General features: G+C 36.2%; 1 protein-coding gene across 1 annotated transcript; it reads left to right on the top strand.

The window, feature by feature from the left end:
* The first annotated feature begins 7,033 nt into the window (after positions 1–7,033).
* LOC114709010 (histone H2A.Z-like) lies at positions 7,034–7,862 on the top strand. Its single transcript, XM_037202280.1, has one exon. It carries the CDS (start codon positions 7,114–7,116, stop codon positions 7,498–7,500), a length of 387 nt encoding a protein of 128 aa, XP_037058175.1. The 5' UTR covers positions 7,034–7,113; the 3' UTR covers positions 7,501–7,862.
* The last annotated feature ends 14,844 nt before the right edge of the window (positions 7,863–22,706 follow it).

Here is a 22,706-nt window from a genome sequence, read left to right on the forward strand (position 1 = left end):
AATGGCTGTTGTACAAAGTATTGGCACAGAGTTGGGCTATTCAACATTCCCTGTGGGAGGACCCTCCATTGAAATCTTTTAACTGGTTGAGAATTATTATAAGTAGGTACTGTAAAAGCAAATCTTTCTTTGTCTTTTTCTTGTAAGGGTATTGAAAAGAAACAGTCTTTTAAATCAATAACTATGAGAGGCCATCCTTTTGGTAACAGAGTAGGCAAAGGCATCCCAGATTGTAGAGAGCCCATTGGCTGAATTACTTTGTTAATTGCTCTAAGGTCTGTCACCATTCTCCATTTACCAGATTTCTTTTTAACAACAAAGACAGGAGAATTCCAGGGGCTACTTGATTCTTCAATATGCTGAGCATTTAACTGTTCTTCTACCAGCTCTTCTAAAGCCTGGAGTTTCTCTGTTGTTAAAGGCCATTGTTGGACCCTTACAGGCTTGTCTGTTAACCATTTTAAAGGTAGAGCTATTGGTGTCTTTGGAAGATCATCAGTTATTGTGCCCTGTTCTTGTATAATATGGATGGCTGGTGACCACTCATTAGAATAATATCTTCTAATATTTCTCTCAGTAACATGTGTTAGGTTATGATTTGTTTCTGAGATTGGAGGGATGTTAATCTGAGTATCCCATTGTTGCAACAAGTCTCGACCCCACAGGTTCATAGTTATGTTAGCCACATATGGTTTTAATTTTCCTCTCTGTCCTTCTGGACCTATACATTCGAGCCATCTTGCACTCTGTTTCACCTGAGATAATGTCCCAATTCCTAACAGTTGAACGTTTACCTCCTGAAGAGGCCAAGTTGGATGCCAAAATTTTGGTGCAATTATGGTAACGTCCGCACCTGTGTCTACCAGACCAGACAACAAAACACCATTTATTTTTATCATTAATTTTGGTCTTTGTTCATTAATAGAAGTTTGCCAAAAAATTTTCTTTATGTTTTCTCCTGAATTTTCTATTCTCTCTGTTTCATCAACCTGACCAGCATGATTTATTCCAATAGGCATTTGGTTATTTAATCGCTCTCCAGAGCAGGGATTTTCTCTATGGCTGCAGGAAAGGTTTGAACTGGATTTGCACTGGGGTCTGCACGAGGCCCCTCTGGGAGTTTCCCGAAGACTGAGGCAAAGGATTACCCTGTCTGTCCTTTGTTGATCTACATTCGTTGGTCCAGTGTTTTCCCTTACCACACCTTCTGCATACTCCAGAAGGAAGGGGCATTCTGTTGCCATTGTTCCTTGAAGAAACATTGCTTCTAGGAATGACCTGTTTACAGTCCCTTTTAAAATGTCCTTGCTTTCCACACCCAAAACATCTAACATTCCTCAAACCTTTTGAAATTACTTCTCCTACCCACGTATCATCATGCTCATCAACCTCAACATTAATTGTTTCTCTAATCCAATCTTCCATAGGTGCAGATCTTGCCCTTAATGGCCTGATTATTCTTTTGCATGCTGCATTCGCATTCTCAAAGGCCAAAGATTCAATTATTGCCTTACCAGCTTCTGAATCCGAGACCGTTCTCTTTACTGCTGAAGCCAGTCTTTGTAAAAAATCTGTAAAAGACTCTTTTGGGCCTTGCCTCACCTTTGTAAATGACACAGATTTTTTTCCTGGTTCCTCAACTCTGTCCCATGCATTCAAGGCTGCCGTTCGACATAAAATTAGGGTTTGGACATCATATAAACATTGTGTTTGTGCTGAAGCATATTGACCTTCTCCAATAAGCTGATCCTGGCAAACTTGTATTCCTTTATCCCTCCATTGTTTTTCTATGTTTTTAGCCTCCTCCTTAAACCAAGTCAGAAATTGAAGTCTCTGGCTGGGTTCCAGAACACCTTGTGCAAGGTCCCGCCAGTCCTGTGGTATTATCCTATTATATGTTGACCAAGAGTTTAACATTTGCTTTACATATGGGGAATGCATGCCATAAGATACTATTGCCTCCTTAAACCTTTTTAAATCCAACATTTCAATTGGAGCCCAATTATTTTGTGTAGCCATCATTTGATCAGGCATCTGCTGTACAGTTACAGGATAAATTAAGGGTGACTGTGTGAAAACAGGCTTTCTTTCTGTAACCTTATGATCCAAACTTGAACCAACTTCACTGTTAATTTCTTCTGTCTGAATTTTTACAGGTTTAACAGGTTTTTCTAAAGGTGTTATCCTGGCACTTAAATCGACTATCTTTTTAAATAGTAAAATGAGAATAAGCATGGTGATAAACTGCATAATTCCCATAATACTAATCTTTTCATATAGTTGTTCCATTGTCAGACTGCCTCTAATTTCAAACAAAACCCATTCTTCCAATGTACTCAGGAAACCCATTTTTTTAAAATGTGGAAAAAAATTGTCTTTTAAATAGTTTCCTTTATGACTTACCAAATCTGCGTAGAACAGTAGAAATCCCAGTGAATTAAATCTGCGTAGAACAGTAGAAATCCGAGGGGATTTTCAAAACAGCCACCTAGTGTCCCAGGTGTAAATCCAAAGAGAAAGAGAGAGAGAGAGAGAGAGAGAGAGAGAGAGAGAGAGAGAGAGAGAGAGAGAAAGAGAGAACAAGAAAGCGTAGCTGGCTAAAGTTTAAATGCAGCCACGTGTTCCCTCTTGTGCCGAGTCAAGGCTTGGGTCTGGCTTCCTTAAACTCTGACCACGTGCGTTGGCTTTACAGGCAGGGCCCTGTTCGGCAGGGCAGGTCTGAGTTGTTTGTAGCACCGGCTTTAAGCAAGCTGCTCACATACCTAGGCCCGGGCTAGAAGCTGCCGCTGGGACTAGGAAGCCGGCAGCTCAGACTAGGAAGCCGGCCGCTTCCTGCCGCCGCCTGCCGCCGCTTGCCGCCCTTGCGGGAAAGCGGACCTGCCGTCAAGCCAAGCGGTTTTTAATGGATTCTTGTCACGTTGGGCGCCAGATATAGATGTAACCAACCGTCTTATTAAATAAGAAACACAGAAACAATGCAAAAGAGAAAGCCGAGAGGTCAGAGCTCAGAGCTAAAATTTCACCCTTCCGCCTGCGGTGTCCCAGCTTCCTGAAAGGAGACCTATTTCCTGTCTGTCTGTCTATTTATAGTATTTTGTTCTGCCTTCTCATTGGTTGTAAACCCAAACACGTGACTGCCTCGTCACTGTCTGAATGTACAGCCCCCTAGGTCTTAAAGGCATATGTCTCCAATGCTGACTGTATCCCTGAACACACAGAGATCTATGGGATTAAAGGCGTGTGCCACCACCGCCACACTCTTGCTATGGCTCTAATAGCTCTGACCCCCGGGCAACTTTATTTATTAACATAAATTCAAAATCACATTTCAGTACAATTAGATTACCACCACAATAAAGAGTACAGATGAGTTTAATGAAAAAATATTCCCTGAAACCTATGATGATAAACATGGACAAAGTTTTCTAGACTTTGTAAGTCAGTGTTGAAGAGACTAAGCATCTATCACTTCCCATTGGCCACTGTGTTAGTGGTACCTCTTATTTTGACAAAAGATCTGACACAAATAGCTGAAAAGTAGAGCAGTTACTTTGGTTCACTGTTTCATAAAACTTGTTCAATGACAGCTAGGGAGTCATGCTGGATAGGGAAGCTTCTTCTGTAGTTAGGGTTGCGTGGCGGACAGCTGTTCACATCTTAGTGGATCAGCGGGAAAGGTCACAGAACTGGAAGCAGGGTCAGACTACCACCGTCAAAACTCGACACAGGAATCTACCACTACAGGAGCCTACTGTCTCCCGAAGTTTTTACAATCTCGCCCATCAGCTTCATAGCTGGAAAACAAGTAGTCAAACACATGAGTTTGTGTATGATGTTTCATATTCAACTATACATCCATCAGGTAATACTTTTGGTAGCAATGACCTGATGAAATAATGAAAGTATAAATGTTACTGTTTCTTTAAGATTTATTATACACAATATAAATTAATAGAAAATTCAAGGACCAAATCAATCAGTAGTGTATAAAAACATATAACATTAAATATAACGTGTATTCAGTACTTTATTTACCTTATAAAAAACAAAAAGTGAACCAAACCTTTTCCAAGCTATCTGCCTGTGACCTGTAAACTTGTTTCTAGAAAAGAATTTCTAATGGGCCAGACATGAAAGCTTGCCCCTTTAGGGTTGTTCAAGCAAGCAGCGTTACAGGATAATCAGGCTTTAATGTGAAGGTCTGTACATGTGGTAGGAAGATGGACAAACCTGGAATTTAATCAACCCTAGTACCTTTAAGGGACCATCACTGAAGACACATGAACTTTCAAATGAAGGGACCCACAAATATGGGAAGCTCTGAGGAATATTTCACAATAGCAAAAACTTTTCCAAATCTAAAGCTATGAATTGCTTATTTTTACCATTAAAAACTGACATAACGCTTAAGGTGATGTCTTTAAAAAGTGCTAATATTAACTCTTTTAATTATAACATCTTGTCATATATATATATGTGTGTGTGTGTGTGTGTATACATACATGCATACATATATACATATGTAATCATTGTATCATACAATCATTGTAAGGAAACAAAACTGTGTTAAAACAGCATGACATATGTGGAACTATATCTTTTGGCTTTATGAATGTGTGTATGCTTTTTGAATTGAGAAAAAAATGAGATTTGGATAGTATGCTCTTGTTCATAGCACTTTACCACAATCATGGTATACCTAGAAGTAGTTAGAGATGCACATTATGTACTATGCTGGGATTTATACTCAGTGAACCAAATACAGACTGACAAGTAATTTTGTGCAGTCAGAGGTTTAAGAGTGTTTGATGCCTTTAGATATTGAATATATTAAATAAAATACCCGACTTAGAAAAATTACTTAAAATTGAAATATCAATACCCTTAAATAACTTGTTTGAAATATATTCACAGCTATTTATACACGTGTAACTTAAAACTGCTTTGTCCTAAAATAACAAATACATTATTTGAATATTATTATTTCACAGTTCACAAAATAGAAATTATTTACTAGCTGACTGTTTATAAAAAAAGTTCTTGGATCCTTGTTCACTATAGCAAACTGATAAACAGAACAAGCTTTTACATACTGATTATTAACAAATGATTATAAGTGAACATTTGTCCAGTTTTACTTTAGGCCTTTCATCACATAATTATATCAGAAGAATGGAGGCAAAGAGATGGACAAAAGCAGGAGCAATCCACTACTGCCTGAAGTCTCTTTTCCTTTTCCAAAATGCATAAAGCTTTCTGGAATGACTCGTCTACAAGTAAAGAAGAATATATAAAAGGAAAAGGACAAAGAGAAAGAGGAAAGAATACCCAAGGATAAATGTCAAAGTTTTAATATCTCAGAGCCATACTGTTCAAGTCTTCTCTGTTTATGCCAGTTGGTAGCAAAGAATCTAAATAAATTTACTCTGAAGTAAGTAGTGATGAATTTCTAAAACGTGTAATGTGTTTCCAAATGTGGATAATGGGTCAATTAACGTGGTAGGAGAGGAAATTGCTTACTTGAAGACTTGCTGATCCCATGCATAGGCCTGTAGTTACCTCAAGGGTGGTCTTCTCCCTGTGCAGAAAACCTAGAGGCAGCATATCTATTTAATAAGGACAAACACAAGATTTGGGAATGAAAAATAAAGTGAACCACTCATTTGTCCAGAACATGTAAATGAATAAATGTTATTTTGCTTATCTTACAGACACAGAGCTTATTTATTCATAATTTCTCTCATCTAAAAAAATGAAAATGTTCTACTGGGGCTGAACATTTTTCTACCTTCAGTGTAAAATTTCAACTTTCACAGATGTTAATGAAAGAGATGTAAGTGTATGGAAAAGACAACATGCACTGAATTATTTATAAAGGGAAACAACAAAACAGCCTAAAGAATACAGGCTCCTTAGAAGACCTGATGAAGTATGGAATGTTTTCTTTTTGACTTCTGATGCAGGCCTTGATTCATAGACCTGTGCACTCATCAGATTTAACCAACTCCTTTACCAGGATGCATATATACATTTACAGTGAGAATGACTAATTTGTTCTTCTTCTTATAAATAGCTTTTGTTATGTTATATCCAAAATTTTCCTTAGAAATGAGCATCCATAGCAAATTAAATCTGATATATGTTGCACATCACCAGGAAGGAAGAAAAACATGTATTGCTAAAATTGCCAGCTTTATATTATCCACAACCTTATGAACACTGAACTAACATTCCTAATTCATTCTTATTTAATAAGGTGATGTGACAGAAAAGAAGATACAGGTTAGAGATCCCCCAGCAAAGCAGATCAGGGCATATGGCACATCATTACCAGACTGGTTTTAATGGAGTTTTAGAGCTCTGAGTTTCACATCACAGTTGGTACCATTATGTATTTTATTGTTACTGCTTTCTCTTTGCCAAGTAAATATAGTAGGTGATTATAGTGGATTTTGAGATTTCAAAACAATTTCTATGGTTAACTTTGATTTTAGTTTTTGTATTTTTTAGTCATTTTCAACTCCAATTCATATGAGCAATTATTAAACATTTAATTAAAACCTGGAAAAACATTGTAAAAACTGTTTTAACACTTTAGTCATTTAATGTCAAGTTGAACTGTCCAATATTTTTTCAAATCAGCACATTTTTATTTTTATTATGTAATTGCATTTATTATAAAATTCAAATTATATTAAAATATTTATTTCACAATTTACATTAGTTCTTGCCAAATAATTTAAGGAATAAAATGTGAAAATTGCATAGGTTGATTCACAATTTCAGAATTTTTCCAGTTTATTATAGTCATAATTTCTACCTTCTCTCAACTATTATGAGGTACATATAGAGTCATTACTTTAAGAAAATTTATGATGTTTGAAATGTTTTATGCATGCATATATATATATATATATATATATTTCATAAAAATGAATACATAATCTTCCTTCCATTGCATTTTTTTATATATAGAATCACTGTAAAAAAAAAAAAAAGTCACACTCGGCAGTTTGAATCGTGGTACGACGGAGGAGTGGGCACCGGGATCTCGCTGTGCGTCCGCCTGGCCTCGTCTCTTCCTCTCTTGTCCGATCTGCAGCACGGTCTGAGATGGCTGGCGGTAAGGCTGGAAAGGAGTCGGGAAAGGCCAAGACAAAGGCAGTTTCCCGCTCGCAGCGAGCCGGCTTGCAGTTCCCTGTGAGCCATATTCATGGACACCTGAAATCTAGGACAACCAGCCACGGACGTGTGGGCGCGACCACCGCTGTGTACAGCGCAGCCATCCTGGAGTACCTCACCGCAGAGGTACTAGAGTTGGCAGGAAATGCATCAAAAGACTTGAAGGTAAAGCGTATTACCCCTCGTCACTTGCAACTTGCTATTCGTGGAGATGAATCATTGGACCCTCTGATCAAAGCTACAATTGCTGGTGGTGGTGTCATCCCACACATCCACAAGTCTCTGATTGGGAAGAAAGGACAACAGAAGACTGTCTAAGGATGCCTGGATTCCTTATTATCTCAGGACTCTAAATATTCTTAACAGCTGTCCAGTGTTGGTGATTCCAGTGGACTGTATCTCTGTGAAAAACACAATTTTGCCTTTTTGTAATTCTATTTGAGCAAGTTGGAGGCTTAATTAACCTTCCAACCAACCAAATTTCTGCATTTCAGTCTTAACCATATTTAAGTGTTACTGTGGCTTCAAAGAAGCTATTGATTCTGAAGTAGTAGGTTTTGATTGAGTTGACTGTTTTTAAAAAACTGTTTGGATTTTAATTGTGATGCAGAAGTTATAGTAACAAACATTTGGTTTTGTACAGACATTATTTCCACTCTGGTGGATAAGCTCAATAAAGGTCACATCCCAAAACTAAAAAAAAAAAAAAAAAAAGTCACACTCATTTCTTCTGAAATCAGATGATTTCTTCTAACTAAGAGAAAGGAGGGAGAAGATGGAACTTAAAATTTTTGGAAAAGAATATAAAGGAGAAAACTATTTATTGTAGAGAATTGTCTCCACTTCAGACTTTGTATAAAATGAAATGAAAGCATTATATTAGGCTGTACATTTGTATGTTTCATGTGTTAACTTGAAAGAAAAAAAAATGGCACAGAAGAATCACAGTGACTTTAGATGGAGTGATGACCAGTATTCCAAATGATAGAAACTTGGAGTCCTTAATTCATTTCAAGAACACGGTGAAAGCATTGAAACCAATTCACAAGAAACAAGCTTTCTAAAGATCTGAAGTAATTTGTAAACAATTTCAGGCCATTAACTTATAAATTCAATGTGTCATCAAATTAAATTTTACAGAATGAACAACTGAGCATTCTGTGAGTAATCAGAAATTGAACATTATATAAAACATGTTAATATTAGCAGTACCGGTATAACAATATTCATAAATTCTTACTTAATGGAGGATATAATTACAGACTCCAAGTTCTTAGGGCAATATAAAATTTATTTTTTTCCAGCCAGGTATAGTAGCTCACACTGGAAAACCTAGGATACCCAAGACTGATGAAGGAGCATTGTGGGCTCAAGATAAGAATGGTCTGAGTAGCAAGACATTGCCTCAAAAGAACAAAAATTATTTGCTCTACTTCATAAGTTGTCTAAGGAAAGACCATCCTCTCTGTCCTCAATAAAAGCTTGTATTATAAATGAGTGATTTTCCTCTTCACATCATCAACCTCACCCAGCCTCAGAGAAAGCTAACAGCCCCAGGTGTTGAAGAAATGTGAGTTAAATTGTACAAAAAAATAATAGAAGAATATACCTTGAGCCATTAAGAATCTGTATTTGAGAAGTCATCTACATTCTAAAATGAAAGACATACACACACAAACACACACACACACACACACACACACACACACACACACACACATACACACACACACACACCACAATATGTTTCTTTTCCCCTTGGATTCTTCACATATATGGAGAAGGAATGTTACCCTTGAAACCACAGCAAACTTCCTTCTATGGATGTATGAATGAAACATGATGGTGATTGCCAAGTTTGCCTTAAATTGTTTTATCAGCTGATCTTTAAACCACTTAACTGCCCATACTGATCTCTAGATTTTCTGTAATATACAAAATATATTTTCTTAAATTAAGATACCTTCAGTTAAATATTTCAGTTAATTTCAGGTGAAACATACTAACTGATGTTCCAGAGACTTTGCTAGTTCTTAAAAGGTTTAGGACATAAACACACACACACACACACACACACACACACACACACACACACACACACACACACACACACACACACCGTAATGCCATTGTCAGTGAGAGACTGCCATTTTTTAGGTACAATTTAAATTATTTGAATGTATTCTTTCAATAAGTCTACCACTATGCTGGTTTGAATGAGTAGGTCCTTCATAGACTCAGATGTTTGAATATCCAGTCTTCAGTTAGTAATGCTGTTTGTATAGGTTTAGCATGTACAGCCTTACTGTTGGAAATATGTTACTAGAGGTGAGCTTGGTGGTTTCAGAGACTTCCACCATTCCCAGTGCACTCTACCAGCTCCTGATCACACTTAAAATTGTGAGCTCTCAGCTGCTATTCCAGCCACTGCACCCAACTCCACTCTACCATCATGGAATTATATACAATCTATCCCTTTGGAACTATAATTCCAAACAAACTCTTTCTTCTATAGTTGCTTTGGCCATACTGTTTTAACACAGCAATAGAAAAGTTACTTATGCAACCACCAACATTCATTAGATAAGATTTGTTTTGATTGAACTCATGTTTTAAAAACAGACACTATGACTCTACTGTACCATATTCATAAAATTAGGATTAGAACTGTGTTGGTTCTCTACAAGGCTGTATTTCCAAACAAGAATTCCAAAGTCACTGAGTTCTATGTGTTATAGCAGACATGCAATCTACAAGTCTGAAAATGGGGACAATGTAATTAAGGATGCAAAAATTGAGTTGAAGGTAGAAGAAAGAAGTATTATTTGTGTAGGCTTATATAATGTATAAATGATCGAAAAATTGATTTCTCATCATTCTGGAGGTTGAAAACACCAAGATCAGGGCACTCTTTTATGTTGATGGGCCTAACCATTGCTTTTATAATGATGCTTTGAATGCAATGTGCACAGAATTATGGAGAATACCATGAGGCCTGCCATGTTTTCTCATCCCTATCCTAAGGAATTAACCTCACTCATGAAAGAATGGATTCCTCATGACCTGAACATCTCCTACAGGAACCATTTAATGCTATTGTGTTGATAATTCAATTTCCATATGGATTTTGGGGAGATCACTAACACTCAAATTTTAGAAGAAAAGAATATAAAAGCAACCAGAAGTAGGAAGAAAAACATACACTCCACATGGAGATTTAGACCTACCCTAACTAAGATAAAGGTGATACAATGGAGTTTTACTAGATTATGTGGGGGATCAACCTGGTCACATGAGCTCTCCACGTCATAGAACTTTCTCCTGTTGAGATGCTAGAAGAAAAGAAAAAGAGAGAGACCTCCAATTTGAAGTGCTGGAAGATGCAACACCATTTCCTTTAGAAGGTGAAAAAGTTCATCATAAGACAAGAAACATAGATTGTTTCAATTACCTGGTAACATTGACAAACTTCAGAAGACACACTGGCAACAGCTAGCAGTAAGAATTCATTCTCAGAATCTGAAGGAAAGATCTCGGACCTGCTCCATCTAAACCCTGAATTTAGGATTTTATAGCCCTGAGCAGAGAACTTGCTGAGCTACACTCTGCCAGGACTGCTGAATTATGGACTAGTAAACCATAAATAGTTGTACTACTTTAGCTACTATATTCTCAGTTAATATTTTATAAAACTATCAGAGGTTCCAAATAGATACAGGACACTGAGACAGCAAATTTATCAAAATGTTATGCTAATGTCTGTCTCCTACACAGGGCTCTACTGAAAAGTCATTCTTTGAAACAAAATATTGGAATAAGGCAAAATAAGAAACTATTTGAAGTACTTAATTTCTTTCATTTAATTCTACAAATGATGTTAATATGAACAACCTAAATCAAGGAATATGTGGTATTTTAAGAGATTTCTAGAATTATAGTTCCTTGATTGTACTATAGACAACTAATATTATCAGCTCAGTTACAATTATATGCAAGTCAATAGTAATTTAAAATTATAGCAATCTACACTTTATGATGATTTAAATTCGGGATTTTTTCCAATTATTTGACCATTTCTTACACGTGGATTTTTCTCATCGTTTATTTTTACTTCATTATTTCTTTTTATCTATTCATTATTTCATATACTATCTTAGCTATAAGAATTTTAGAAACATAGTAAAATGTTTATAGATGTAAAATCTACAGTTATTACAGTTAGTATGGAACAACATTCTGGAATCTCTAAAGAGATTATATATTGGGTGTTTTAGTTTTATAAGATTGTATGGCAAAAAATATTACATTAGAGTATACAGTTTAATATAGTTGCTCAAAAGTTTATGATTACAAATAACCAGAGTGTTACTCACATTGGCATAAGAGTATGTAGTCTCTGAACAACCAGGGAGCTTGCATGGGACCTACCTAGGCCCTCTACATGTATGTAATAGTTATGTAGCTTGGTTTACTTGCAGGACTTCTAACAATGGGAGCACAGGCTATCCCTCACATTTTGGCTCGGTCTTAGGAACCTATTCCTCACACTGAATAGCCTCACCCAGCCTGAATTCAAGAAAAGGTCCTTTGTCTGACTACAACTTGATATGCCATGCTTTCTTGATATCCATGGGATGCCTGTCCCTTTCTGAACAGAAACAGGAGGTGTGGATTGAGGAGGCCAGTGGAGCAGAGGGAAGACAGAATGGGAAGGGGGAGGGAGAGTAAACTGTGGTCAGGATGTAAGACAAAGAAATAAAAAAAAAAAACATACATACATACATACATACATACATACATAAATGAATGAATAATTAAGGGATGGAAGGAAGGAAGACGAAGGAAGAAAGGGAGGGAGAGAGGGAGGGAGGGAGGGAGGGAGGAAGGGAGGGAGGGAGGGAGTATTCTCTCCTGCTTGACAATTCAGCACTTCAAACTTTGCATAGTCGAGGAAATGTTTAAATTAATTATTGAATAAAATAAAAGAGGAGTATCAACAGAAAGCCAGCAAAGTTATAATGAATAAAGAAATAAATCAATACAAATGGATTATTAAACACAGCCGAAATCAATAGCATATAATTTACCTGTTGATGTCAGATAATAGCAGGTATTCAAAGACAAATCAACAGTCTAATATCAACAATCTCACATATTTCTGCATATAAGAAAAGCAGTTCAGAGGTAGATATATTTAAATGTCTAATTAGATAATGGCAGACAATAGACTATTATATCAAAAACAGATGTTAAAGATATATTTTTTAAAATATGAAGTATTTCTTTAGCTTTATGTCATATATTTATTCATGTTACATAATATACTAACAGAAATCAAGATGTAGGAGTTTGTGTCTTCTTCTTTTCAGCTTATTTTTCAATAATACAATTATATATGGTTAATATAAATTTTTATTACCCATACCAATTAGAAATATCAGGCTAGCATAAAGAAACAGTGCTTGCTCTAATCCATATCATACAACACATACAGTGACCCTTAGTCTTGTTCTTACACTTAAAAATGTCCATCACTATTTCTACAGCATGTGGCCTAATGCATCCTTTACAGATATGAAACCTCTTAAACAACTAAAGCAATTTATGCAACTGACAAAGTATAGCAAACTGATTTGTTTTCTATGCCAAATAAAATTCAACTCAGATCAAAGTTATGTTTTAACTCATATCAAATACAACTTTGAAGTCATTTCTTGCTACAAAGGATTTTAATACAACAAATTCACTAGTTAACTAAATACAAAAATTGGGGATTGGGAGATAGCTCAAAAGTAAATAAATACACTGGTTGCTCCCCTTCACAGAACCCAGGCTGATACCCAGCACCTACCTGTCAACTCATAGAAATCTGGAACTGCAATTCCAAGGAACACATGCCCTGTTCTGGCCTCCAAAAGCACCAACCACACTTGTAGTGCACAAATTTACATGCAGGCAAAACACTCACACATATAAAAAAGAAAGAAAATAAAAAGAAATTGGTAGTACTAATGCACTTAGAAATGATTATTGAGAACTTTATACCAATAACAGTATGCATTAGGATTTTTCACACAAGAGCCTTTGCTGATATGAATTTATTTTAAATTATTAAGTTTTTCTTAGTAGTAAAAGACTTATGGTAAAATATAATTATAAATATTTGCCAATTTTTGTGATTCTATAATTTTATATTGCTAATACCTTTTAAAATATAATATTGTAAAATAAATATATTAACTATTTTAATTTAAGTGTGATTTTTCCCTTAATATTGTCCTGTTTCATAATAAAGGCAATTTACAGCAAGCCAACAGACAACATCAAATTAAATGGAGAGAAACTCAAAGCAATTCCACTAAAATCAGGAACAAGACAAAGATGTCCACTCTTCCCATACTTATTCAACATAGTACTTGAAGTTCTAGCTAGTACAATAAAAGGAGATCAAAGGGATAGAAATTGGAAAGGAAGAAGTCAAACTTTCACTATTTGCAGAACATATGATAGTATACATAAGTGACCCCAAAATTCTACCAGGGAACTCCTATAGCTGATAAACTCCTTCAGTAATGTGGCAGGATACAAGATTAACTCAAAAAGAAAATAATCAGTAGCTCTCCTATATACAAATGATAAATGAGCTTAGAAAAAAATCAGAGAAACATCACACATTACAATAGCCAAATAATATGAACAATTACAAATAATATAAAATGCCTTGGGGTAACTCTAACTTAGCAAGTGAAGGACCTGTATGATAAGAATTTTAAGTCTCTGAAGACAAAAGTTGAAGAAGATATCAGAAAATGGAAGGATCCCCCATGCTCATGGATAGGGAGGATTAACAGTAAAAATGGCAATCTTAAAAAAAGCAGTCTACAGATTCAATGCAATCCCCATCAAAATACCAACACAATTCTTCACAGACTTGGAAAGAAAAATATCAACTTCATATGGAAAAACAAAAGACCCAGGATAGCCAAAAGAATCCTGTATAATAAAGCAACTTCTGGAGGCATCACCAACCCTGACATCAAGCTCTACTATAGAGCTATAGCTTGGATATACAGACCAATGGAATCTAATTGAAGACCCTGACATTAATCCACGCACATATGAACACCTGATTTTTGACAAAGAAGCCAAAACTATACAATGGAAAAAAGAAAGTATCTGCAACAAATGGAGCTGGCATAACTGAATGTCAATATGTAAAAGATTACAAATAGATCCATATCTGTCACCATGCACAAAACTCAAATCCAAGTGGATCAAAGACCTCAACATAAATCCAGTTACACTAAACTTAATAGAAGAGAAAGTAGGAAGTACTCTTGAACCCACTGGCACAGGAGATCACTTTCTAAATATAATACCAGCAGCACAGACACTGAGCAAAAAAATTAGTAAATGGGACCTCTTGAAACTGAGAAGCTTTTGTAGGGCAAAAAGACATGGTCAATAAGACTAAAAGACAGCCTACAGAATGGTAAAAGACCTTCACCAACCCCATATCTGACAGAGGACTGATCTCCAAAGTATATAAAGAACTCAAGCCAGGCGCAAAGCTACACAGAGAAACCCTGTCTCAAAAAAAAAAAAAAAAAAAAACTCAAGAAACTAGACATCAAAATACTGAACAATCAAATTAAAAAATGGGCTGAAGAGCTAAACAGAGAATTCTCAAAAGAAGAATCACAAATGGCCGAAAGACATTTAAAGAAATGTTCAACATCCCTAATCATCAGAAGAATGCAAATCAAAACAACTCTAAGATACCACCTTACATCTGTCAGAATGGCTATGATCAAAAACACTAATAACAGTCAATGTTCGAGAGGATGCAATGCAAAGGGAACACTCCTCCACTGTTTGTGGGAATGCAAACTTGTACAACCACTGTAAAAATCAGTATGGCGGTTTCTCAGAAAATTGGGAATCGTTCTACCTCAAGACCCAGTCATACCACTCTTGGGCATATACCCAAGGAATGCTCAATCATACCACAAAGATATATGCTCAACTATGTTCATAGCAGGACTATTTGTAATAGCCAGAACCTGGAAACAACTTAGATGCTCATCAACTGAAGAATGGATTAAGAAAATGTGGTATATACACAATGGAGTATGACTCAGTAGATAAAAACAATGACAGCATGAAATTTGCAAGCGAATGGGTGGAAACAGAAAAAAAAAAATCATCCTGCACGAGGTAACCCAAACCCAGAAGGACAAACATGGTATGTACTCACTCATAAGTGGTTCTGGATATAAAGCAAAGAACAATTAGACTGCAACCCACAGAACCATGGAGGCTATATAGCAGGGGAGACCCTAGGATGACTGTGGCTTATAATAAGTTTTGCTTTTACTCAGTTAATGGGCAAGCCTTAATGAAACATTTCGCAATTAGGATAAGAATTTATACTGTATCAATCTGATAATAAAAAATAAATTTTAAAAAGTGAAAAAAATTAAAATATACCTATATATATAAATAATCCAATAAACTAGATATCAAAATACTGAAAGTCTAATTAAAAATGGGCTGCAGAGCTAAACAGAGAATTTTCAACAGGAGAATCACAAATGGCCAAAAGACATTTAAGGAATTGCTCAATAGCCTTAGTCATCAGGGAAATGTAAATCAAAATGACTCTGAGATACCATCTTGCACCTGTCAGAATGGCTAAGATCAAAAACACTGAAGACAGCTTATGCTGGAGAGGATATGGAGCAAGGGGAAGACTCCTCCACTGTTGGTGGGAATGAAAACTTGTACAGTCACTCTGGAAATCAGTATGGCGGTCTCTCAGAAAATTGTGAATAAGTCTTCCTCAAGACCCAGTTATATCACTCTTGGGCATATACCCAAGGAATGCTCAATCTTACCACAAGAACACATGCTCAGTTATGATCATAGCACCATTATTCGTAATAGCCTGAACCTGGAAACAACTTAGATGCCCCTCAACTGAAGAATGGATAAAGAAAATGTGGTACATATACACAATGGAATACTACTCAGCAGAGAAAAACAATGACATCATGAGGTTTGCAGGCAAATGGATGGAACTAGAAAATATCATCCTGATTGAGGTAACCCAGACTCAGAAGGACAAACATGGTGGATACTAGATGTAAAGCAAAGGAAAACCAGACTGCAACATACAACTCCAGGGAGGCTAGCTAACAGGGGAGATTCTAGGAGGAATGTATGGATCATCCAGTAAAGGAAAAATAGATGATATCTGCATGAGCAAACTTGGAGTGAGGGGGTTTTAATAGAGGGCAAGGAGTGTGGGATGAGAACATAGGGGAATGGGAGGTTCCAGCTGGAACAGAGACAGAGTGGGAGAGCAAGGAAAGAGATACCACAATAAATGTGGAGCCCCCATGAGACTGTAGTAGGCCCTAAGGATAGGTGAGATAGCTGTTTAGCTTGAACTGTTTGGGGGGCACCCAGGAAGGGGGATCAGGATCTGTCCCTGGTGCGTGAGCAGGCTTTTTGGAGCCCAGTGCCTGTGGTAGGACAACTTGTGAAGCCTTGGTGCAGGGAGGAGGGGCTTGGACCTGCCTCAGCTGAATGTACCAGGCTCTGCTGACTCCAGACTCCCCATGTGAGGCTTCACCTTGCAGGAGGTGGGAATGGAAGGTGGGTTGGAGGGGAGGGCTTGGGGACAGAAGGAGGGAGGAGAGGGGAACCTGTGCTGGATTTGGTTTGTGTCCTCTGCACTATCTTGTCATTTGTTCTTGTCTCACAACTGGAAGTTCACCTACAAACACAGGGTGAATAGAATTTGCAAACAAAAATTTCCACTTTGTGACCAAATCCCACCTGATCTTCACTGTGCTTTACCTATTATCTCATGAAGTCCAACTGTTTCATGGTGCAATGTTAAGTGATCAGATCTCACTGTCACCCTCCTAATGTGTCCACTTTTAGTTCCGAGGTTCTGTTAGGAGATAGTGTGTTTTCCAGTAAGAACTATTATTTAAATCCATTCTCTCAGTGGGAATGACCAACTGGTTCTTTTTAACTCTGATATTCCTTATGCTTCTACTCACTGTCACTCCCCTACAGAACACAACCAAGCCATATCATTATATTCTGCCGTATTCTTCCCTGAAATTCAGTTGATAGAGAAAAGACAAGAAAAATAGTTGATTTTCTGCCTTCAATAGTTAATGAGTTTTGAAACAATGAGTCTGATATCAATCACTACAAAGACAACTAATGAAATATGTGTGCAGTAAGTATGAGTTTGACTATTGGTATGACAACTCCCAGCATGCTATAGTCATAATGTGATCTTATTGCTCTCAATTATTAGATTTGGTTCATTCCCTAAATCTAACCAGTTTATTCTTCAATCATAGAAACTCTTGTTTCTTTTTTATATGATGCCCTTAGACCTTAGTAGACTGCTTGCTTTCTCTTTATCCTCATTCTTGAACCTCCTTAGGAATTCTCCTTTTAGCAAAGTATTTTAACATTTCTATCACTTCAAATAGAAATATATATAGAAAGAGGTGGGAGGCCCATCACTTAGGAGGTCAAAATCATCTTTGACTATATACAGTAAGTTCCAGAACACCTTGGGCTGCATAAAAGCATCTAAAAACAAGAATAACAAACAGAAACATGAGTCAAGCATAGTGATGCATACCTTTAATCCCAGCATCAGAAGATCTCTATGAACTTAAAGCCAGCCTAGTCTACAAAGAGAACTCCAGGCCATCAAGGGTTACATAAGGAGACCCCAATTCAAACCAAGAAATGAAAACAAACAACTTAAAACACTTAGGAAATGTTGATAGAAAGACAGTTACACATATAAGCAAAGGTATAGAGAACAGGACACCACATTTATAGGACAAATTTCTGTTCAAATTGTATATGCTATATTTATTACAATATGGTGTGGTGATATTAGGTTTGTGATTTAACAAATAAAGCTTATGTGCTACAATATGGCTAGAAGAATATAAATAAATATATTTCAAATAAACCAGAATGATTTTACTGAGAAATGGTAGTAAGACACCAACCACAGTTATTGGTGCTAAAGACATACTTAGATTGTTTTTGTCCCAAGGAGTTTTCAGTGTCTTGTTGGGGCACCATTCTATTGGAGAAAAAAAATGATATTGAATCCTGATGTTTCAAAATTCAGTTTAGGATTATATAAGATTTTTGCCTGACTTTTTAAAAATATTAATCTGTTGATTTCAGTACTGAAAGTGTAGTATTTAAGAACATTATAATTTTATATAATTTCATTCATGTCATAAACTAATTCTAAGAAATTTGAATTGAAATTTTATCACTAATAAATAATGAATGAAATAATAAATAAATTCCCAGGGGTTGTTTCATCATTTTGATATACTGTATAAAATACATAGTGCAAATATGTTGTACTATATAAAACCAACATTACAAGTTCAAACTAATTTTGTGTGATGCAATTATCAATTGCATATATGTACATATGTAGTTGGGATCAGTTATCTATGACAGCTCATCCTGTTTGTTAGTTTTGATTGTCAAGTATCTTTTCAATGTTTCTATAACTGACATGCTTGGAAAACTGATTTAAGACCTCCCTCCAGGAAAAGAAAAAGATATTTTTTAAATGGAGTGATGAGTTTCTCCTTTAATGTGAGTTCAGGACAGTTTGTAATTGGTCCTCTAGTAAGATTTAAATTCCAGAACAGCTCAGTATATTCTGCATTGACCTCCAGCACTGTCTCCCATGGAATTAGTGAGGCAACAAAAACTACAACAGACATGATGTTCATGTTTCTGTGGTGCCATGCATGACAGAAGATCTCTCCTGTCCTAAGCCAATGTCTTCAGCTGTCACTGTGAAACTTGGTCAATCTAGTTGAGATAACATCTTAGATTCTTCATATTTTTTCCATAGAAGTAGCCTGTATCTTTTTTTTTCCAACTTGTTTTAACCTTGCTCTCTTTCCTTTCACCTTTTTATTTTGGTTAGATTGTAACTAGAGAGTGAATAGGCATGATCCAGAGAAACATAACTACCTTTCTCTACCTTCAGCTTTAGCAAATGGTGGCTAGACATGGTCCATGATATTCTATTTTAGACATGAATTCTTATTCTATACTGTGTTGTCTAACTCCTACTATACTATAAATTTCGTCTTTAAATAATCTCTCTTCTTTCTCACTTCACAATTATGCAGCAAAAAGTAATGGCATAACAGCCTGAATTCTTTGCTCCTAAGATAATTATTTCTTCCATCAGATATTTCATCACTCCTCAGTTACACCTTTCCCAAAGCCATGAGTCACAAACGCAGTTAGAGCAAACTTTATAACTATCTGGTGTTTTCTTTAGTTTCCAATCATGTTCAGTACAATCTGAGACCTCATTGGTGTAACCTTTGCTGTCCATGTAGCTATCAACACTGTGATCATAGTCATTTAATATTCTCTGAGAAATTCTCAGTTTCAAGGACATCTAAATTTTCTGAATTTTCTCTGAAACTGTGCAACATTGCTGAAGTCACTATCTACTACCATATTTTCAGGTATTATAACAAGAACCCCAAATCTCGACCAACATTTGTGATAATCCATTTCCTATTTCTAATAGAAAATTCAGAGGAATGCCAGGTTATAATGAAAATTCCTTTTTTGTCTCCTGGTTTCAGAGGCTGAGAAGTCCAGGAACATCACATTGAAGATAATAGAGTCAATTAATCCATGAGACTAGGGTCTTCATGACCTAATCACCTCATATTGTTCTTATCTCTTAATTAAATCACAATGGAAATTAACTTTCAAAATAAATTTTAGAGGGTTCATTCAAGCCATACAAAAACAGCAGTTATAAACATTAATAAAGGGATGTGTGTATGTGTATACAGTATGTACACAGTATGTAAACACCACATACATTATGAACCATTATATTTGCTACAATACAGTACACACACACACACACACACACACACACACACACATATTCTATATTAGCATGTAGGAAAGGTTTTTTAAACAGTAAATACCAATAAAATGTCTAGTATAATTGTTATAAATGGATTATAAACAATTAAAAATTTGCCAAGAAGATAACTTTTCAATAATATTGAAAATATATATTTAAAAAATATTGTTTATAATTTTAATAGAAAATTTTTTACTATTACTATTGGTCAATACACAAAAAATATAAAAACTGAAAACAAACTTTCAAAATCTGAGTAGAATTTTAAAATGTTAATGTTTTAAAGTCAGCATTCAACTTACTAAAGAAAGACTGTACAGATTTTCTTTGAAAAATGTTATACCCAAATAAAATACAAAGTCTATGAAATAGTAATAGTGATTTTTCTCAAGGTTAGAAGAATGCGCTACTTTTTTTATGTGTTACTCTTCTGATAAATGTATTAATGTTCTAATGAAACAAAGGTCAATCTGCAAATAAAACATATTTATGAGAACATAAGACATTAAAGCATAATGACATTGAAGAATTCATGGGTGCATTATTATCTAAACAAATGAAAGGATTTTATTAAATAAGAGAGATTATGGGTGATGTATACAGTCATAGCACAGTAATATGATAAATGTGTGAAAATAATAAAAATAAACCCATTTTGACTCTTAACAAATGACAAAAGGTATAAAAAAGTGGCAGACTCCTAAAATTTTTTGTACAAAACATGATGTTGAACAACATTATAAAATCTTTTTAGGAATTAATATATTTAAAGGCAATTTGAGTGGTGCAGCAATATGAGCAGGGCCTCCTCCGTGGGAACAGTTGCCAAGACCCCTGTGCTCATGAGCCTCTTTCTTGAAGGGAATCAGTTATGATGAGCTGAAGGAGAATACAGATTAAAGTCTGCATTGTGTGGTGGAGGTAAGGCCACCCGTGAAGAGCTCACTTTGCAACACCCCTGTGGTACAGTCTTACATTCATATTTCTAGATTACAAAAACTCACAATAAATGTGAGTTTTAATAACAAACAGAGCCTGGTGCATGCAAGTATTATTTTATTTTATGGATACTAAAATATCCTAAATCCTTGAGATGACTCTGTGAACAATGACAGAAAAGCAAGAAAAAAAAATCAAAAGAAAGTGTCTAAAGCCCATGAGCTTTATTTGGCTAAAGGGCAGAGATTTGTGCTGGCAGCTTTGAATGAAAAGACTAACAATGCTGAGTTGCAAGAAAGCAAAAAAGAACACATTTTCATAATCACTACCTTACAGAAAAAATTCCTCAGAATTGAATAAGCAATTGTATAATAAGACTACAGTGCAAGTGAAACAGAAGAATAGCAAACTGAGGTTTATAAGACTTTAAAGATCAGCTCAGTCTTTGGAAATGGTATAATGAACATAATATACAATATAATGATAATATACAATATAAGCAATTGTACCACAAGATCAAAATTATGCATAACATTTCTGTAGAGTGCTGGATTGCAGAACAGAACCCACTACACATAATATAAGCCAAGTAGGGTTTGCTACATGAAAGGTAGTTAAGTAGTTAGCATGTTCAATGAGCAAGATCAGATTAAGAAATCTCCGTGTTCTCTGGGCCCAGCCAAGCCCATTTTGTAGGAGTAGGCTCTTTTCTTCCCCTTAGATGAAATCTCGCACAAGCCCTATGATTTTCCATTCATTTTCTGACAATAAAAAAGGCCTCCGGGTTCAATAACAGCTCCACTCACTCCTGTATAACAAAATAAACTCCAACTTTCATTTAAAGGTAAATCTCCAGGTTAGAATCAATATTCTGTATCCCCAGTACTTTGTTTTGAGAAACTGAATGAAAGTTGAAGGTAGGAAGAAAGCACTAGGAGAGAGACTCTAAAGGTCATCTGAAGGACAGAGTCCTTGCCCCAGGATCTGTTTCCAGCAGGAGAGCTGAGAGGATACACCTGGTTACCCTTTTCCTTCTTAAAATCTCCCTCTGACTACCCCAACGCCGAACAGGAAACAGGGAAGTAAGCTGAAGAAAGGAAAAGAAATGTCCTACTTGAAAGTGCCAGTCTCATCTGACTTCAGTTGCTGCAGACCTGTTCTAGTGTTGGATGCAGACTCGGTTTCTCTTGGTGACTTTCCTCTCTGGACCTTACTGATAGCAACTGACATAAGACAGGACAGCCTTTTCTTCAGCGGGTTGCTGGAAATCTCCCCAGAATCGTTCTGCATGACCCTGATACCACTTAACTTGGGACTCTCGGGAACAGCACACCTTGGACCTACAATCAGGGTGAACAAGACCGCGGACATTCTTTCCTATCGTCCTGATGCTTCTGCCCCTGCCTTCCATTCGCCAATAAGCGTGAGTCTGGCGTTTGTCTGCCATGACCCTCACAGTTCAAGAGACGCTTGTAAGTCATCCTTTGCGGCTCTAGCCTGCTTTCCTGGGCCTCAGGCGATTGAGCTCTATTTTCCTCACAGCATAGCAAGCAGATGAATCCTGTCACAGCATTCTTAGCTAAGAGAGGCTCCACTCAGT

This window comes from Peromyscus leucopus, chromosome 2 (assembly GCF_004664715.2).
Source record: "Peromyscus leucopus breed LL Stock chromosome 2, UCI_PerLeu_2.1, whole genome shotgun sequence".
NCBI classification, from domain to species: Eukaryota; Metazoa; Chordata; class Mammalia; order Rodentia; family Cricetidae; genus Peromyscus; species Peromyscus leucopus.

Excerpts from the sequence above, each read along its gene's own strand:
- LOC114709010 (XM_037202280.1), top strand. The coding sequence starts at position 7,114 with ATGGCTGGCGGTAAGGCTGGAAAGGAGTCGGGAAAGGCCAAGACAAAG.